This window comes from Lissotriton vulgaris, unplaced genomic scaffold, assembly GCF_964263255.1.
Source record: "Lissotriton vulgaris unplaced genomic scaffold, aLisVul1.2 SCAFFOLD_959, whole genome shotgun sequence".
NCBI lineage: Eukaryota > Metazoa > Chordata > Amphibia > Caudata > Salamandridae > Lissotriton > Lissotriton vulgaris.
The window spans coordinates 403,567-423,641 of record NW_028250762.1 but is presented as its reverse complement, the minus strand read 5'-3'; the positions used below and the strand labels follow the sequence as shown (position 1 = coordinate 423,641).

The 20,075-nt window shown below is 39.9% G+C and overlaps 1 protein-coding gene across 2 annotated transcripts in view; it reads left to right on the top strand.

The window, feature by feature from the left end:
* MCCC1 (methylcrotonyl-CoA carboxylase subunit 1) overlaps positions 1 to 20,075 on the top strand; it is an 80,865-nt gene that overhangs the window by 43,774 nt on the left and 17,016 nt on the right. For both annotated transcript variants that reach the window (XM_086950649.1, XM_086950650.1), the window contains exons 12-17: positions 3,537 to 3,646; positions 3,752 to 3,968; positions 6,840 to 6,926; positions 8,036 to 8,085; positions 9,389 to 9,526; positions 19,808 to 19,915. In XM_086950649.1, the coding sequence (XP_086806775.1) occupies positions 3,537 to 3,646; positions 3,752 to 3,968; positions 6,840 to 6,926; positions 8,036 to 8,085; positions 9,389 to 9,526; positions 19,808 to 19,915 (710 nt within the window). The remainder of the gene's footprint in view (positions 1 to 3,536; positions 3,647 to 3,751; positions 3,969 to 6,839; positions 6,927 to 8,035; positions 8,086 to 9,388; positions 9,527 to 19,807; positions 19,916 to 20,075) is intronic.

Genomic DNA, 20,075 nt, shown 5'->3' with positions numbered 1-20,075 from the left:
TCATGAGCAAAAAGTTGAAGGCGATAAGACTATCAATAACTAAAATCAGGAATAGCGTATAGCTATGAATAAGATAGAGTATGCTAAACATTTAGAACTTAAAGTAAAGAGAAGGTAAAACAAGGAACATGCTAATTTTAGAAAAACAATCTTTCATATCTTGATTAAAGAAAGGAACATACTAGACCCAAAGACTTTCGCAATACACTTAACAGTTTGAAAAAAGGAGAAATGAATTTGGTTTCAGCACAATTAAACTATAGGGAAGGGAAGAGTTGGAACATTCTATAGATTCAACTTATTTCCTAAAGGGAGGGTAAGAAAAAGGAACATATACTATATAGAAATGATTTAGTATTGACTAAAGGTGGGTTAAAAAGTTGGACATACTAATAGTTAGTAATACACGAATATCTCATTTACCAAGGGACGGGAAAGAAAAGGAACATATGCAATCAAACTTTGCAAATTCAGGATGGGAAAAAGGGAATGCAAATGTATCTACAAACACCCACACAGACTTATATTTACCTAAGATAGAGTGAAGACCAACCCTGACCACGGGTCAGATAGAAAAGATAGGAGGAACCCCAAGGACTTCAGTGCCAGTAGGCGAGAAGGTGCATCTCATGGACAATCAGGACAGGATAACCCCAGGATTTGTATCAGGACTGGTTCATCAAAGGTTAAGACCAACACCCGCAGCTTCGGTGGCAACGCCTGCGCTACTCCCTCTCTGCAAGGAATCTGCCAAAACCCCGACTGGGTTATAAATGTTATCAGCAAAGTGCTTCTCCAGCACTTTCACTTCCCAAAAAACCCCGATTGGGTTCTCGAACCTCCCAACAGAGTGCTCCGCAGCTCTCTGCTTTCAGTCACCTATTGAGTGCGTTGGGTCAATGACAGGTCAGCTAATCGGACAAGTCGGACAATTTCTCTAGCTAAACCTAAGCTAATTATACTATTTTTCAGGTTAGTGTTCCACCCCCCAATGTTGCAAATGTAAGGATCCCCAATTTTGATTGGACAAAGGAGGAGGACAGGTCATCATTCCACCTATTTTCTAGACTTTCTCAGGCTGTTTATTCAGATTCCGTTCAAGCCCCTTAAATTCCAGGTTCTCATGACATATGCCTTTGGTTAACAATGGTGAATATAACATTGAATACAATTGTAGCAATTTTAGTACAGTTCAGCTTCTTCTAGCTGGGTCACAGTTCGGGTTCCCAGGCACATCTTGTCTGTTGCTGCCATCTGGCTGGGTTCCAATGCTGCAAAGTTCATTTTCCGTCCTTTTCTGTCATGCGTAGTAGGGACTTCCAAAATGGAGTAGTAAGCACCTCCCAGGCCCAAAGAGTATGATACATAAAAAGTAAAAGGAAACAATTTAGAATACAGTGATAAATGATTACACTGTATGCCATGAATCTCTATACTATACCCATTACTTCAATAGAAACTACAGCATTAGGATTAAGCAAAACGAACAGTTTAGCGAAAGCAGCAATGCAAGCTTCTCGCATATGAGGACATATAACAGCCATTTTAGCACTAGTGCGCAGATGTGAAAAGGTTCCCTCCAGAACTACGAGTATGTCATGTCACGTGGGTATGACAGACGCATGCGCAGTAGAAATTCCCGCGTAGCAGCAGCCATTTTATATGCAAGCGTATTAGGATTAGAAAACACATAAGCAAGCGTCACTCGGACACCCAAATGGGGAAAGAATAAGGGAGAAATTAGTAAGACAAACATGTTGATTACAGAGTTAGTTTTATTTGAGGCTCATGAGTACGAGCAAGTCGCTTTACGTGCGAATCCTTGCTCCATCACCTGCATTGAGTAATGTCTTTCCTAGATTGTTTTCAGGCACACCTAACAATCTGGCACAGTAGTCCATAATTTGTTTTGACTTGTGTGTGCTATTACACGAAAGTACCAACCTAAACCAGATCAGACTAGACCTGACCCTCAGTGGAACTGTACAGTCTGAACTACATAGGCTAAACTAACTATGACACGATAACAAGCATGCCCAACCAAGTTAATGCCTAAGTTAGTGAAGTGCAGCTTGTGTTTCAAGCCGCATCAAGCAATGGATCCATATTTGGACTACTCTCTTCTACTTGGGGAGACTTAACAGGCAAAATTAAGGTGATGTGAAAATGCTTGAGCAGAGGTTCCTTAATTCAGTTCAGTTCAAAAACTGTATTTTGATTAAAAATCACAAAAGTTGATGGCTAACACATGAGCGGTGAGATTAAAAAAAATTCTAAAAATTCAATTCATACAATTATTCATCAATTTCTACAAATTAAACAATTAATCAAAATGGGTATAAATATACAAATAACACATTACAACCATATAAAAGCGAGCAAGAACCTCGAAATATAAACCGTTTAAGATGTTTAGCTTCAGCATGCGATGATCCAGAAATACTACCAGTACTACATTTAAAGAGCACAGTGCAAATAATATAAAGTGCATAGTGCAAGGAACCGGTACAAAACAATCTTAGCATCTGTCATGGGCTAATAGATTTTGAGCGAATAACCCACACCCATGCCAAGAAGCGACAGCAACAACTACCGGCTGTTCCAGTGATGTAGATAAAATCCTAACAGCCTCATTGCTCGACCTAGTTCCCATGTTCTGACACATAGATTTCAACCATCTATGCCTAGGTTTAAAGTAGGCTGGACAAGCAATTAGAATGTGGATCACTGTCTCTGCCACATCTAGACAATGGGGACCGACACTAGTATTCATAGTGTTCCATTTTGATGTAAATACCTTTGTGGGTTCCCGGGAGAGAACCCACCCTAAACTGGTAGTATAATTTTCTTTCTCTGGGGGTGGTAATTAAATCCCAATAGCCTTCATACTTGGCATCATGTTTTAGGTCAAGAAAAGCTCTAGACAGAGAAGGCGCAGTAAGGGCCGCATAGCCCCTGGTTATAACCATATTATACAATATGCAGCCTTAAACTCTGCCTTTGATGGAAAAGCAATGTCCCCTGGGTTGGTCCATAACCTACTCCTACCCATCTCACTAAGTGTATTCCTCACCCACCTTAACCATGAAATGACTCCGGCATTACGTTTGGGTCCTTGAGCAACAGCAACATTCAATAATTTGTAACTTGTGATCTGCCTAGTTATTGCGGTAGCTGAGGACAAGTGAAGTAGGTCATGGATGCCAGTGCCTCAATTGATATTGATACCTAGCAATTTAAACATCAGGTCAAGCAACAGTTTTTGTCCCTTGGCCAGCTCAAGGCCTGATAGTCAATCTACTAATAAGCCAAAGGTTTATACCAAAGAGGTGCCATAGCTGTGTTTTGTAGTATTTTACATGTCAAATGTGTCTGATTAGGGTATAGAAGTGTTGTTTCTATCCAGTGTCGTCTTTCCTAGCTGGCATTCTACTAATCCCACGTATAAGGGAAGATGTTAATAACACCCTTTCTCTTCTGTTTTATTGACTTTCTTTGACCTAAGCAAAATAATTCCCTTTCTGTTGAACTTGCAGGTGACGAGGTGTCTGTGCATTATGATCCCATGATTGCTAAGTTGGTTGTGTGGGCAGAAGATCGTCAAGCTGCACTAATGAAGTTGAAGTACTGCTTACGTCAGTACAATGTAGGTGATGGAAGCGAACACCAAGGACACATTTAATTGCATAATGAAGCGTAAATTAAACTTAACGCTTACATTCAAAGTTTGAATTCTGTTTTTTCTGCATAGATCGTCGGTCTGAACACCAATATAGATTTTTTGCTGAGTTTGGCTAGTCATCCAGAGTTCGAATCTGGGAATGTCCATACAAATTTCATCCCTCAACACTACGATGAGCTCTTTCCACCCAAAAAGCCAAATTCCGCTGAGATTGTCTGCCGAGCTGCTCTTGGGATCATACTTCAAGAGAGATTGAGGACACAAGACTTTAAAACAAAGACCAGTGGTAAGGACTTTTTTTTATTAGTTGTTGATGAAGCCCAGAGCGTCAGATCATTTTTTTCTAACATGTTAGTTTAGGTTCATAGTTTCTTCCTTCACCCTAACAATTGTAATTATTAATGTTCATTATTTTGAAATGCATCCAAATTAAGTTTGTGCTTCCTGTTTGAAAAGTTAAAAGAATGTGTTAGTTGCTTATGATTTGGTATCTGCATAGCTTGTGAATTTGTGAAGAATATATGAAAAGTATGAAACATTTGTTTCCTCTTATTAACATGACCTCTAGTTAAGCCCATTGACAGACATGTACTGTTTCCTACTTTCAAAACAGTTTTTGCACAATATTTCGTCAGGAGACCGAAATATTATTATATCATACATTGGTGTTTCTGTCAGTCCTGTTTATCTTCAGAAAAATGTTACAATGGGATTTTTCTCATTTTATTATTTTGTGATTATGATATTGATGTATTTGCAGTTTACAAATATCTGTGAATCCCCGTTTTCATTTTCCCAGGCCTCATTTATATATTCAAGAACAGTGATTACCTGCATTTACACAATTTGCACTTTGAACTAAAAACTACCCAGATTTTGATAGCATCACATCAACTGTGCTTTGTTACAACATTATTGCCAACGAGGTTACAAGAATACCACTTTCCAGGTACCTAGTACACTACATTGTCCTCTACTGTGTGATTGCTGAGAGTTTTTCCTAGTAGACCGAGTCTCCTTTTAGTCAATCAGAATAATTCCTAGAGACTTGCAATCCTGCCACATTGGCTTCTCTTCACACCTCCACAAAGATATTGTTTGTATTTTGATATCACAGCAGATGTTGATTCAGTCTTTAAGTGCATCTCCATTTAACTTTGTTTAAAAATGTCCAAACCCAGAGAATGTTAATTATTCTTATTAGAACTGTTCTTGAGGAATATTCCAGATAGTGATACACAATGATGGAGTTAATTAAGTAACACTAAACTAGTAACAGAAACTCACTGTTTTGTCCGTTTAGGGAACTGCCCCCCAATATGTCTATTTGATAACTTGTTAGCAAAGCAGTTGTGTTTTTTTTCATTTGTTTGAAAGTGGAATTTAAAAATCTGTTCTTGGTGATAGAACACAATAAAAAGATATTGTAAAAATCTTTACAAAATAACAAGATTAGTGAACTCCACTCCTACAATTTTCTACAAAGTACAATAATCATTCACTACATTGTTCCTTGCCAATGAAGTAGACGTAATTGATTATTATACAAACTCTCACAGATCTAATAAGGCAAGTTTTGAATTCTTTCCTGAAACAATATTAAGGTGAGGGCATGGCAGAGACTTCAGACATGGAAGTTTAGAAAACAAGGGGTGCATACTGGCAAAGCCCAATTATTAGAATAGGCTTTGCTGTTTCAGGGAATCTTAAGGCGCTAAAGCTTCATACTCTGAATTATGCACAAACTACTAATGATTCCAGATAAACTAGTTGCTTCTAAATGAGAGCTTTTTAGCTGAAGCATGCCCATTTAATTTTAACATGGCTTCCAAAGGGCCAGACATTGTAGAGGTTTAGAGTAATTTATTTGAACTTCCTAAAGCCATTATATGGTCTTCTGATGAATTTATAACAAATATTAATTGTGACTGAACCCAGTTGGGTAAGATTAGTAAAAGCACATTCCCACCTTCTACATGGTAAAGAAATAAAACCTTACCCACAGAACAAAAATTGTTGGATGGAAGAATATCTTTATTATTCTCAAATGAGGCAGGTGACCTTACTTTGTGCACTTCTTTCCCTTGAACTGTTCTTCCTTGTTTAGTGCGCGTGAATGACTGGGACGTAGTTTGGAGTTAATGCTTTCTAACCTCCCTCTCACCATGAAGTTTAGACCTATCTAAATTAGCAACAATCAATGCTTACTTCCATCTCTTGAGGCCCTACATGTGGTTTTCCAAGTCAGAGATTCTATAGGTTTCACTGCCCTTCATCATAAACTTTCAAGTCACAATCATTTGGCGCTCAATGCACCGAGACTGCCTGCCAGGAGGGTGTCCTTAATCTAACACATTGCACACCAAAGCACTTTTTATTTCTTGTTAGAGCTAAAGATGGGAGAGACAGTTGAGAGCATGCATTAGTTAAATTATGTTAGGAAATTTGTGTGCAAATTCTAGAACGAAAGGTAATTGGGTGCTCTTTACAACTTACATGCACGGACCATTAGATATGTCTTAGTACTAGAAAAGGCCAGGGTGCATCTTGAGAGAATTGGGTGCATTTATAGGGCTGTCCATGGTTTTCAGACTTGGAAAAGGTAGACTGCTGCTCTCCGGTAGTGGCAGAGCTGTGCTGGTCTTTGTTTTGGAACTGCTGACTGTATTGTTGTTAGACATTCTCATATTACATGGATTTGTAGTGGCCGTAATCAAATTGAAAGGTTGTAATTGCAACCGCATAGTTGAATAAGGGTGGCAAGAGAATAATTGGGTCCCCGAGCAGACTTCATTGAGAATAAGGGAGCTGCAGTTTGAGCAGTGGTTGACAGAAATTGTCTCAACACAGAAAACTTTCAGAAAGGAATGAAAGATGGGAGATATTTGCTTCTGTACTCCTGACACAATACCTCCATGAGCGCAAAGAGTTCTTCCTGACACCTAGAAGCTTAGAAGGATAACTGATTGTTGGTTTTGGCGGGGTGGAGGCCTGGTAACAAACTAGGTAATGCCTATTGGTTGCTTTCCTCTTACACCTGCACTCCAAGCAAAGCAGAAGAGCTTGCCATTCAACTCGGATTTCATGATTATAGCTACATCGCTGTGGGTGTAACCCAGCCGTTGGCTAATATAGTGTTCTGTTTTATATTTTACAGATCAGTTTTCACCATTTGCATCCAGTAGTGGGAGAAGACTGAATGTCTGCTACACTAGAAATATGACTCTTCTAGATGGTGAAAATAGTAAGTGTTGAACTGCAACTCGTATGCTGTAGTCAGTCCCTTTCTTTGTAAAAACAGAAGCAAGGGCAGAAGTCTTCAGTCTAGTGACATGCACTTTTCAGCACATTGTCCAATTTCCATTTGCAGTAATGAATGAATTTCTTCGGAAATTCTGCTGGGGCCCAGAGACTTGAGCTTCTTTCCTTTCAAACTTCAAAATGTTCTTCATCTTTTGGGTGCCATTTTGAATGATCCCTTGTGGTTGCTACAAAGCTGCCACTGTTGGTATGTGGTGCTGTAGTATAAAATCTCTTAAATACGTAACTGTTGGTAATGTGTTGCTATCACATACTGTCAATGGCTAACTCCTCATTGACGTTAAAGGTGATGAAATATTGTGGTTCAAGACCCATTCAAATCAAGCCCTGTAGAGGAGGTGAAGCTTTTGCCGCCTGGACACCAGGTTCTCCTCTAAGAAGTGCGGGAATACATTCTGATAGGTCGTGGCAACTGTCATGTAGAGATGATTTGTGGTGTGGTGGACAACCACCCACTTCAAACTTAAATGAAACCACAGTCAATCCAAACTTTGCTGATGGTAATTCATTTTACACTCATAAGTCAAATAATTAGGCTGCTTAGGGGATGCTATAGTAAAAAAAACGTAATCAGTAGAGCACCTTATGGTATTACATACAATAGCCTTTCCAATTAAATGAGATTATAGTTCAACTTTGCCTCTTATGGGCCGGAGGAATTAAACTATACTCATGGAAACCCTCCTTCCTGGTTGAGGATTTTGCTTAAAATATATACATATTAATTTCTGCATTGAAAAAGTGGCATCAAAACTATGTTCTATTCACAACAAACATGGTCTTGACAAATTCTGTTGTACCTTCAGAGTAGGCCTAAAATTAAATCTCCTCGCATCACTTTTGTAGAAATCTTTTAGTTAATTGTGAACCTGTTTAACGTAAGCCTACAAAATATTGCTTTAGCACACCTATTCATAAAGAAAAATAGTAATTTGGCTGCTTCCGAAAGCGGATCTTAGATTACCATTGGTGAGTGTGATTTAGAACCATCTTCTTCAATGTATTCTTACTGATCTATTTTCTGTTAAATAGAAGTGGAAATTGGGATTGCTTACAATCAAGATGGGTCTTACACTATGCAGGTAAATTAGGACTTACTTTCATCTTATCTGACTGTCTTTGAACTGATGAAGTTTATAAAAGTTCATGAACTGTACATTTTGTTTATCAATCTCTATTGTAACACACTGTACTATACAGTATTGCTTAGTTCAGGCCTCTCAGTGCAATAGTTATAGAACTGGAGCACATTTTACTTTGTTGTATAATATCCTTTCAGTGCAAAAATATATGAAAATGTTGATGTGTCTTTCTATTTCTCCAGCGTGTAAAACTTGCGTCACTTTAGGACATGGTATAACTCCCTGTTTGCCCACATTAGACAACCTCATGTTAATTTAAAATTGGGAAAGTCAACTAGGTACATAAAGTAAGTACATCATATTAATTACGTTATCCTACTTGGTGTGAGCAAAACACATTGAAGATTTTAATCTTTGCGGTGTAATTGTAAATTTTTTGTCACAAAAGGTGAAAAATAAAAGAAATAAAGGTCAATAAATGAGAAATCTTGAAAGAGCTGCAAATATATTGGAGCCATTTCACCTCTTCTGCTTTTACCGAATGGATCAGTTGAGTAGAATAAAGGGTAGGAAAATAATTAGCCAAGTTCTTAGTAAGCATCAGAGTTTCAATACAAAGAAAATAATCAAGAACTCTGCAATATATATCAGGCCACAAATAAGTGCAGCATCGCCTATTTGAGACAGTAATCATTCCATAGTACTTCTCACAGATAGTTGGTGACACACAGTGTTGGTAACAATGAACGAAATACAAAGACATTGAATTCTGTAATATGTGGTTAACTAGTTCACTTGAGAAGGATCTCTCTGGGTAAATGGTGTCAATGAGGTAGGATTGTGTTCACGAGACTTGTAGGTTATTACAATAGAACAAAACAGTAGCATTAATTTTTAATATCCTTTTCAGTTTGATGCTTTACAGGTTTATCACCAGATTAGTGGGACCATGATGGTAGTAATGGACCGAGACCAATCATCAATCTCGGTTCTAGGATTGTGATTGCCTTGTTGCCCTTTATAAAAGGCCGTGGCTAATAAGTGCAGTGTGGCAAAAGATTGCTTAATGATCTATGGTGGTTTTTGTGTAGTATATGCTTGTAAAGATGTCTTGGGGCTTCAGACTGGTAAGTGGGAGCTACTCATAGGGTGATGTTTCTGGGTAAGTGAGATATTATCATTTGAGTAAATGTCTCTTCTTGCATATAATGCTTTAATCCTACTGCGTCAGAGGTACTGGTGGATAGTATCTGAATTCCCATAAATGTGACACTATTGTGTTTGTGCTGCATCTTGGTTGCAGGTCGGCGATGAAATTATACACATTTTTGGAGACCTTGAAAAGGAGGGTGATTTAACATACCTGAAATGTGCAGTAAATGGAACCCTATCTAAATCTAAGCTTGTTATTCTGGATGACACCGTTCACCTTTTCTCAATGGTAAAGTTGAATTTATTTTCTGTGTTTCATATTTTGTGGGGCGAAATTCAATTGCATAACCAGGGACAATTTCACTGAGCATTGAGTCATGCGTTAACCACAAGTCTTCTTGTCTACCATTATGTGGCATGTATAGGTTTATTTATGGTTTTTTTTGTATGGAGACGTCACACATACCTTTTTTTAAACTTTCATTGAAAGCTTTCTGGTGAAGTTAGCAACACTGAAAAATACATGAAATTTCACCAGTCCTGCTTACTTGAAATTTGTTACTTACCAGCTCTTTGCCAATGAGTTTTAAAACAGAAGTACTATAGCCTTATAGCCTGCCGTAGCGGGCTATACCGGCTATCAAAGGCCCCCTCCAGCGTTAAAGGCCCGAGCCAAAGGCGAGGGCCTTAAACAAGGGAGCGGAACTGTAATAGCCTTATAGCCCTTCATAGTTGGGTTATAACGGCTATTAGAACATTCTGCCGCTAGAGGGCAGAATGTTTTAACAAATAAAACAAAGGCTTCAGGGAGCCACAGCTGTGAAGTCGAATATTAGAATGTTGGTGCTCCGGGCTGCTACCGGCCATTAGAAGCCCGGAGCACTCCATTGTTTTAACCCCGTCCATGCTCATGGCGGAACGGTTCCGTCATGAGCGTCGGTTGGCCTGTGCTCTTGACGGAACCGTTCCGTCATGGTCCCATAGGCCCAATGGAACGTTCACCACCGCGCAGGAATTTGCGCCGCGCTGAACGGGTTAATTGGCAAACAAAACAGGTGATGGACCGAATGTGGATCAATGTCACACATTCACCCCAGTCCAAAGATCTGGGCCCAAATCCATCGTTTTTTTGCACTCCACACCACCCTGGGTTAGACAATGGCGATATGCAAATCAGCTCTGACCCTGTGCCCCATGGGAACAGTCCAGTCCGAACTACAAAAACCATGTCCTTCCCAGAACCGAATCAAGCATCCGAGGACCGGACCGGTTTCGAGGGAACACCTCTCATCAGCCCGGCTAGCTTGAATCCTGTGGTGTGGAATGCCTGGGACCCACGTCTGAGCATCCCCAGCGCACTTAGGGCGGAATTTGCAAACAAAACAGGTGATGGACCGAATGTGGATCAATGTCGCACATTCACCCCAGTCCAAAGATCTGGGCCCAAATCCATCGTTTTTAATTGGAGCGCCCAACATTCTAAAGTTCTAAAATGTGATATTCTCTGAATAATGTATTTATATTAAAAAGATAACCAACCAACCGATCTTGTGCCACAGGTAAATCTGCTTTTATTTTGTTTGAAGTTATCGCCCTAAGTTTGCAACACCTGGAAACATCCTGTGTTAATTCTCAGCAGGGTGAGAATTTAGAAAATGTGTAGTTTGAAAAACGTCCTATGGCTTCTCACCTAAAATCAATATCTGTTCTGAAATTATTATCAGGCCTATGTGGGCTTCATGAACATGTGGACCAAAGGATAATTAAGTGATTGGACGATTACGATTGCACCAGAGGTCCCTTCTGCACAATGCCCCTATCATATTTGTCTTGTTCAATGATTCGTTTTCTAGAAACCTTTCTACCTCATGCATGACTAATTTACAATGTGTTACACAGTTTGTTCCTGGATGTTTTCAAGCAGAGGAAAAAGCAGATGATGTTTTAATGTAGGAAAATAAAGGACTTTCAACAACTGGTTTGTTTAGATGTATACCTTAGTGGCTCTCCATACATTTGTTTAGGATAACCAAGTGTGGTACTCAGCGAAGCTCTAAGAGATGGATGATAAAATGGAAAATAAGCCAATTGTTATTTAGGATTTGAGCTTTGAACTAGCCAACCTATATAAAACAGCGAATATTTTGAAATAGCAAATTTTCTGAAGAGTCTAGAGAGTGTATTTAAGTTCCCACAAAGGTTGTAGATTTCCCCCCAAATATTCTCAGTTAGGGAAAATCAAAACTTAAAAACATTTTACACTTAAAGGATATTCATATCTGAAAGAGACTGTAGTAATAGATTGCTTACCTTAGAATTGCCCCCCGGAGTCAGACTGGATCCGGAGAAATTCTTTCTTGGCAATACCCCTGCGCATCGGTAGGTGGCGTCAGTAGACTCTGTGTCCGTCCTTGTGGTCGCCGGAATGACGTCACGGTGTTTACTTAGACGCCGCCCCTGCGCGCTGACGTCAGTTATTTATTTTCCGCGCCAGCCAGCGGACAACACCACCGCCATGTGGTACTGCAACAAACAGGGCGAGGTGGGGTTGTGAAACCTATGTCAAGGGTATATCTCTGGTGTATCAACACCTGGCAGGTTCCCTGAACGCCAGGGAGGACGAACTCAGCCGCCTGTGCATGATGGATCATGAATGGCGTCTTCACTCGGAGGTGGTGCAAGGCCTATTTCAGCAGTGGGGAGAGCCTTGGTTAGATCTATTTGCCACCGAAGAGAATGCCCAGTGGCAGCAGTTCTGCGTGTTGGAGTTTCCAAGGCGGCACTCGCTCAGCGACGCTTTTTGTCTCTGATTTGCAAATTCTGTATTGCTTTATTTATCCATACTAATGGAACAATTGGAAGGAAAACACTGCACGTGAAAATGACATATACAAGCAAACAAATACACAAGATGGTTAAGTGTGGTTTACATGTTAGGCATCATCAGAGGAAAATGGTGTAGGACTTCATGTCAAGTCAAAATAACTTTATTTCGGTTGTGAAAACCATAAAAAGATTAACAGCATCACAAGAAAAAATACATCAAAAAACCACATTGAAATCTAAAACTAATCATAAAATTCCAGCTATATCAGGTCATTCTTTTCATAAAAAGTCAGTTGAGGTGCAAACTGTTATCTTAATGGTCTTCATACAATTGTACTCATAGTGTTTCCTAATCTCAATAGAACCCCCTTATATAAATAACTACTGCAGAGCATATTTCAGCAGCTACTAATGACTGTAAAAAATTAAAACCATCAATATACGAACAAGGGCGAATGTTCCTTAATAATGGCAATACTAATCTAATTCTCACCGATTTATACAATGTGCAAAATAATACAAAGTGCATAGTGCTTTGACTTGAGGAATTATCACAAGGACAAGACGTAAGCCTGTCTGACCACCCTCCATGGTGTGGAAATGCCAGCAGAAAGTGCTGTGCATAAACAAAACCTTTGCTAAATAAAATCGTAACTGAAAGTTGATGGAAAAAGTTAAAGAAAATTGTAGAGGGGCGGGTAACAGGCGAGGCTCTCCCATATTGCCATGATGCTGACAATCACGCATGTTACCCCTAGTGTGATACCTCTTTAATAATTATCTTGGCATTTGGAGGAATACTTTCAGGGTTTTCAAAAAGGTGTTCAAAACCGATCTCCTGATGTTTTCTCCTCAGATAATCGAACCAGGAAACATTTAAAAAAATTTCTGGTTTTAAGCAGTCTCTGCTGCTATCTCTTGAAAACATTAAATCATCTGAGAGCCAAATCTTAACCCATAAAAGCAAAGGGGTACTGCCTATACGGTCTTCAATGAACTCTAATTCAAATTCTGTATGGCAAAATAGGGTAGGAGCACTTTTCGGTAGCATCAATAATCTTTTAATAAATTTATTTTCAATTACTAGGAGCTGATGGTTTTTATGATGGCCCCAACCCCCCGCCCCATACGTGGCAATAGGCAGCCATTTAGCTCTGTGAAGGGTCATTATTTCCTTCACAGGCTTGTGCCCTGGTTTGCTGGCAAAACAAAATAATGCATCTACAGCCCTACTTGTCTGCTACGCTCAGGTGATTACTAATTTCCTGAAATTGGAACCAATTTTAAACAGATTGGCCAGGTATGAGATAGACCAAGTTAACAATATCTCCTTACCCTGGACACTAAACGTTTTAGATTTAGTGGTTTTACGACCACATACCATTATGTATGATTTGATCAAAATTAACTAGTAACTTGAGAAAGGTCATAAAGTCAGTTAAAGCATTGAGTTCTCTGCAAGCTCATGGCTGTCTTTGCTAATAAAACTGTATCTTCTGCATAATATAAGAGAAGAGCAGAAGTGTTGCCTATTTTGGGGAAATTAAGTTCCCTATTTAATAAGAAACCCTCCAGACCATTTTTGTAAATTTAAAATAAAAAAGTGGCTAAACTACATCCTTGCCTAACTCCCTCAGTTGAAATGATTGGTTGAGTTTTCGCCCCTTAACTACCATATCTTACAGTGACTGTTGTGTTGGAAGAAGCCCACAGAGAAGGGTTGCTAAGGCTTTTTCAGCACCCATGCCTCCCATCATGGCCCATAGTTTATCTTGGTTGATAGTATTGAAGGTGCCAGATAAGTCCATGAAGGCCATATGAATAGAGCTCTTCATGGACCCAACGTGCCTATTAAGGATTAAGGCACTGCTCAGTTCTGCATTCCCTCCTAAAATCCTACTGTATATTGGACATAATCCCCTTAGTTGTTGCCCAGTCTTCTGGGCGTGCAAGAAGGACCCTGCCCAAAACTTTTACTTTTGCGTCCATCAATGAGATGGACCTATCGCATGCCGGGTCACTTCTATCGCCTTTTTTGAAGACTAGGACCACGATTGCCTCCTTCCACGACGCTGGCAATGGGCCAATAATGGCTGCTTTATAAAAACATTTGTTGGCAACTTTGCCCACAATTTAGGATTACTTTTAAAAAGGTTGAGGAGCACCCGATCTGTTCCAGGGGTTTTCAGGCATATGCCCTGTATTCAAGGCACCTCCACCTCCTCAACTGTGATTGATAAACTAAGTTGTGTGGCTAAGGTTAGGTCAATGGGTATTACCCCTGTTTCTTCCACTAGCACCTTGTGTAAGGGATTAAAAAATACGTAAAAAATGGGCTTCCCATGTCTCACCTAGGATCAAAGAGCCCATCTGACTCACTTTTTCAGTAAACAATGGGCGATTTATGATTTCCCAGAATGTTTTGGAATCTTTTAAAGAGCCTGCTTTTTCCAGGTCCACCCACGCCCTCCTCCTCAGATCCTTCTATCTTCAATCACCTTTTTATATTTGTTCCTCGTGATTTTAATTAGCTTTCCATCACGGGGGTAGAGGGTAAAGCTTCTTTTAATACCTTATGGGCCTTGGAGCATTCAGAATTGAACCATCACGCCTCTGGCGGTTGCTTTTGAGTGGCCTTCCTGGTCAATCTTTGGGTTACATCACAGCACAGTAGCTTGAAGGCCCGAACCAGCTCTACGGAGGAGGAATCAGATGGCAAGCATACATTTATTAAGTTATAGTTGCTTATAATAATTTTCTCAAATTTCAACAGGTTTACCTGTCCCCAATTAAGTCTAATTCCTTTGTTAGGGTTAAAATGGATAGGGCGTTCATCGCTATGCCTCATTTTTGGTTTGAAGTTAAAAGTGGCAATAAGAGGATGATGTTCACTTGCACAATTTGGTTTGACCTTGAAATCCTGAACAAGAGCGGTAAACTGGACCTAGCCCTCCCACCCCCAGTAAACGTTGGGTACTGCGTGAGAGAGTTACAATCCTAATTGTTTAAGAAACTTAAATCATTTGCTACAAGAATGGAGTTTAAAGCTTCACCCTGAGGAGAGTGAATGAAATGAGCCAGGAGCTGACCCTTGTTGTCCTCCAGCCCGCACACCCGATGAGAGCTGAACTCACAAATTGTACAATTAAAATTCCCAACCCATGAAATACATAGTAGTTGCCATTTCATAGTGGCTTGGGTAATTTCCATTTGCAGAGACTCTATTCCTTGACAGTTTAGCCAGACACGGGGTCCTTATCAATTGGAACCAAGGGGACACACTTATACATTTTATACAGTGGAGAAGTGTTACTCAATGGTTAGAGTGGCAGACCCTGATGCAGAGGTCTGGCCCGGGACCAGGGTTCAATTCCCGCCTCTGCGGGTCTTGGGCTCAATTTCCTCGGACCTGATAATTCTCGCCTTGGTGCCTAATTTAATCATGAGCCCCACGCTGGAACTCTGGGCAATAGCTTGCTTAATCTCCATAACGGCCCCAACAGCGCTGGGATGCCTGGCTTCACCCTGGGGGTGCCCAGGAGTGGGCAATTCACAGGTAGAGGCCAGGAAGGGTTCCTCAGCGGTATGCTTACAGCGCCTTGATGCCACGTCTGGGGTGATACGTGTGCTATACAAGCAACACTACATTTACATTTGGCTACTATAGGTCCATATTTTACCGCAGTAAGTACCACCACATCACCCTTAGCTCTCCCTGTTGGGGATGGAGTTGAAGGAACAGAAAGAGATGTAACCGTCAATAAATATGTCATCTAAAGACCAGGTTTCTTGTAAGTATAAGAGATCAAAGCCTTTGATGAAACCTAACCAATCCTCGTTCCCTAGTTTGGAACGGATTCCTGCTATGTTCAATGAAAGGAGTTTAAAGTTTATAGCAGCATTTTCCTGCTCAACTAGTCCCTGAACTAATCCTAAATGCCATCTGTCTCTTCTAGAGAGACTCTTTACTAGTTTTTCATCTTCTGCATTCAATTCTGGAGTATGTTGTTGTATTTTCTTTGTCTTTGAGGAGAGCTAAGCAAGATAATGAGATTACTTACTGGCTTATTTGTTGTTCTTTAATGCCAAGGCAGATCTCTTTCACCTCACACACTGCTTAAAAAATAACAAAACAGTTCAAGAGATATTTAACATAATTTCCAGGCAAAGTAACTTTAAAAAATAACAAGAATGTATTAACTAGAAGTACATATGGTAAGAAAATTAATGTAATGACTGAATCAACCTCTTAGTGTGTGCTTGTTGTAAGTGTGCATGTTTGATTTTAGCACTTGACACTTTATTCTTGATGCTCTCCGGTTCACGTTGCGGAAAGAGGTCCTCTAAGCCTCACCTTTCCAAAGAGGCAATATATTTTACGTGATCTAGTGTTTTTGGCATATTCGTCATGTGACAATTTTCTGCCCACTATGATGGTCCGGCTGCCCTCAAGTCACGCATAGACAGAAGGTACCTTCTTTTTATACTTATTTGTTTATTTTGTAATCTTCATTCAGCCACAATTAAGTAATGCACATTTGATCCCATTGGTGTTGAGTCGAGCCCAGCAATGTCAGCTTGATGGGAATTATCTCATCTTGAATTATGTGGCATGTGGTGTTCTTCATGACCTAGGAACTGCTACTGTGCTTCCCTTTGCACTGAATATAAATTAAATTATTTGAACTGCCCTGCTTGCATGTCAGTGTTTGCTTGGCATGGCAGATGATTAGAATGGTGCGTAGGATAGAAAGAAAGGCATGGCTTTGGAGAGTGCAAGGACAAAAAGATTAGGCAGCGGAGGTGAGAAAGTAAAGGACATCAAAATATGAGGTTGCTATAGTGGGTGCACAGTGGTTACATGAGTGTTGAGAGAATGAATTGTCAAAACCACAGCATTGTCCAGTATACATTTCCTATAACCACCTACTTAGTGGCTATCTGACAAATAAACCTAAAGGTGAGCAAAATAGAGTTGTACTTTCTTTCTACTTCCTCTTGTTCTGAGTAATGCTTCGCACCTCACCCATGCGTGCCTTCCCTAAAGGAAAGCCTTCCTTGAACCCAATTTGAGCCCGGCTCCTTTGAAAAAGAATGCAATATTGAGAACAATCCGCGTGAAGCTAGTGGAATCCTAACATTGTGCAAATGCAGTGTAAGTTTCATTGAAAGGATGGTAACCCATAAAGAACAGGGAAAAGCCAAGGAAGCATGTTGTGGTGATGGTGGCTTTCTCTTTTCTTTCGACGCCAGAGTTTTACTTCCTGGATGGGAGTCTAGTGGGACAAAATTTTGGGACTGAGCTAACCTTGGTGGTTATTTTGCTGGCATGTGGTTCTACTTAAAGTTACTTTGACATCTTCCAATCGGTGATTGCTCTTAGTTGAGAGTGGTGAAAATGCTTCAGGCAGTAGTTTTTGAAAATGAAAGCATGGTTTCAGAGAACAGATGGTTTGTGGAACCTATATTTTTGCATAGAAATGTTGTTCTACATTTTTTCAGCATGCGAAAGATCTGTAAATCGGCGGAAGTCACATTTTATCTCATTATCTCATTATATCGCATCACTTGTCTTTCAAAAGGCACTGGACAAGATCTCTGCTTTTTTGTGCCTCATGGCCTCATGATACACATGGCTGTATGCCATGAGCACGGCCACCCAATCATTGAAAGAAAATTTCCACCCGTAACACATTTAGAAACTGAAGTTGTGTTAGCGACAACAGTGGATGTTTCTAACTGATTCCTCTCAGCACCTAGTGAGCGCTAGAAGCAGCTGATGGCCAGACTTTGAAAAGTAGGACAGAAACACCTATATCCTAGCCCAACACATGAGCTGGCACATTTTCACACCCTCTCTTAAAGCGACTAAGGTTCCAAAAAGACAACAGTCGACAGGTGATGCGCACCATATCACAAACACTAGAAATATCCCTTCTACCTGAACCACGAAAATGTATTCTGAATATATGGGACCCTAATGACCTCACTCGACACTGACCGACTTGGGGAACGATAGGCATTATGATTGCAAAGAGAGATATTGCGCAGAAATGGGGCGCAGCAGATCTGCCCACGTTGGCAACGTGGTGTAAAAACATTGACCTGGTAATGATTACAGAACGCACAGTATACGCAAACAGGGGGAGCCCACGCAAGTGGAATAAAATCTGGACTCCCTGGAATGGTTTCCGAGGGGAAATATGCGAACCGCTGCCGGAGGAGGACATAAATAGTTCAGCTAGTGAGGGAGAAGGGGATTAAGATAGGGTACTTTAGTGGAATTGTAAACTGACGGTGAAAGGGATGTATTACTGCCTCTATAAGAAATGCATATTTGATCCTATTTATTTCAATGATCGTAACATCAATGTGTGATTCATGTCATAACTGCCAATGTGAATGTTTGGTTCAATAAAAACCTTTAAAAAAATAAACAGGCACCATTTTCAAAAACTAGTTTCTGAATTTCAAGAGAGACTCAACCTGCGGATTCAGTCAAGTTGTAGGTTTTGATGGAAAGCGCTCGTTAACTAGTGTCTGGAGCGAGCCCATCCCTTGTCATTAATATTTTCTTAGTCTTTAAAAGGTGTCTTGGCAAAGTAATTCTTGCTATCAAGGAGATCAACAAGCAAAGAGGTTTCAGTTTGGTTGCAACCAGTTGGCAGATTGCCCCATAGGTTTAGAGATGGTGCTTGTTTTTAGCAAATAGAGTAACAGGTATGAGGTTTTAATCTTTAATTTATTTAAATATGATAAATTGTTGTTGTTTTTTAAGTTGCCTACCTCCTCTGACCCCCCACCACCAAAGGGTTGCTGCAACACTTTTTGAAACTTCATCGGCACACAATCGCAGCTGGTTAGAGTTTAGAAAATGGTTGGAATACAGCCTGCAAATCACTTTATACTAAATAATTTGAGTTAAGAGTGACAGGAGAACATAAATCTAAAAATGTACTGTACTAATTTGGGTAAGCATAAAATTAAATCCTGACCTAATGACTATTACAAGTAAGCTTCATATTCACCAATATTCTAGGACAATGTGGCTTGCGGATCAGTCTTTGGTGCTATGCTTTTATTTGTTTTGGACTTTTTATGTCTTCTTACATGTAGACTTAATCTACTACAAACCTCTTTCTAGTGCACATGTGCAGTAATTGGGTTAGTGAATACACAAGGACGAGGCTGCGGAAGCCTAGTAAAATGGGTATTACTGGTGGCACAAAGTTGAGGGTTTTCTTCTGATGAGTGGTTGTCAACCTTGGGATAATTGTGTAGGTAGAGGTTCAGCTGTCCTGATGGTGGTTGTTATGGAATAAGTGAAGGTGTGAAAAAGTATAAATTATGCTGTTTTCAGCTTTCAATTCTGTAAGCACTTGTGTTGCCCCTCAGCGTTGGTGTACATGCAGCTAAGTTCTTCAGGTGATATGAAGGTCTGACTCATCCAAGGGAGACTAATAGTATTCAAGTCTTTATTATTACTATGTTAAAACATAATGCACATAATACTGGAAGTGTTTCAATGCAGTATACGTTTTCAACTGTGACCTTAAATGCTGTTTAATGTCTTACAGCACGTCTTGCTTTATTTACTATGGGGTTTGTTTGCTAATTTTTGGTTGTGGGAGCAATTGAATTTTAACTTTTGTTTAATATTTTATACACACCTTCATGGTCTGTAGGAGAAAGAGTTTGTGTTCATCCCTTTTTAATTCTTATGTTTATTCTTCAATTCGTAAAGGAAGGCAGCGCTCAGATTAGTATCCCCGTACCCAAGTACCTATCTGAAGTTACTACCACAACAACACAAGCTGGGGCAGTTGCACCGATGACTGGGACCATTGAAAAGGTAAATTGGAGGGATTTAAAAAACAATTACTTTTCAAAGGATAACTTTAACATGGCAAATAGTACATTTTCAACCTTCATGTCAAAGATATTCTGCAGCAGTCCGCATTGGCTAACGCATATGTGACCAGTCACTATTAGAAAGAAAACCAAGTAATGGC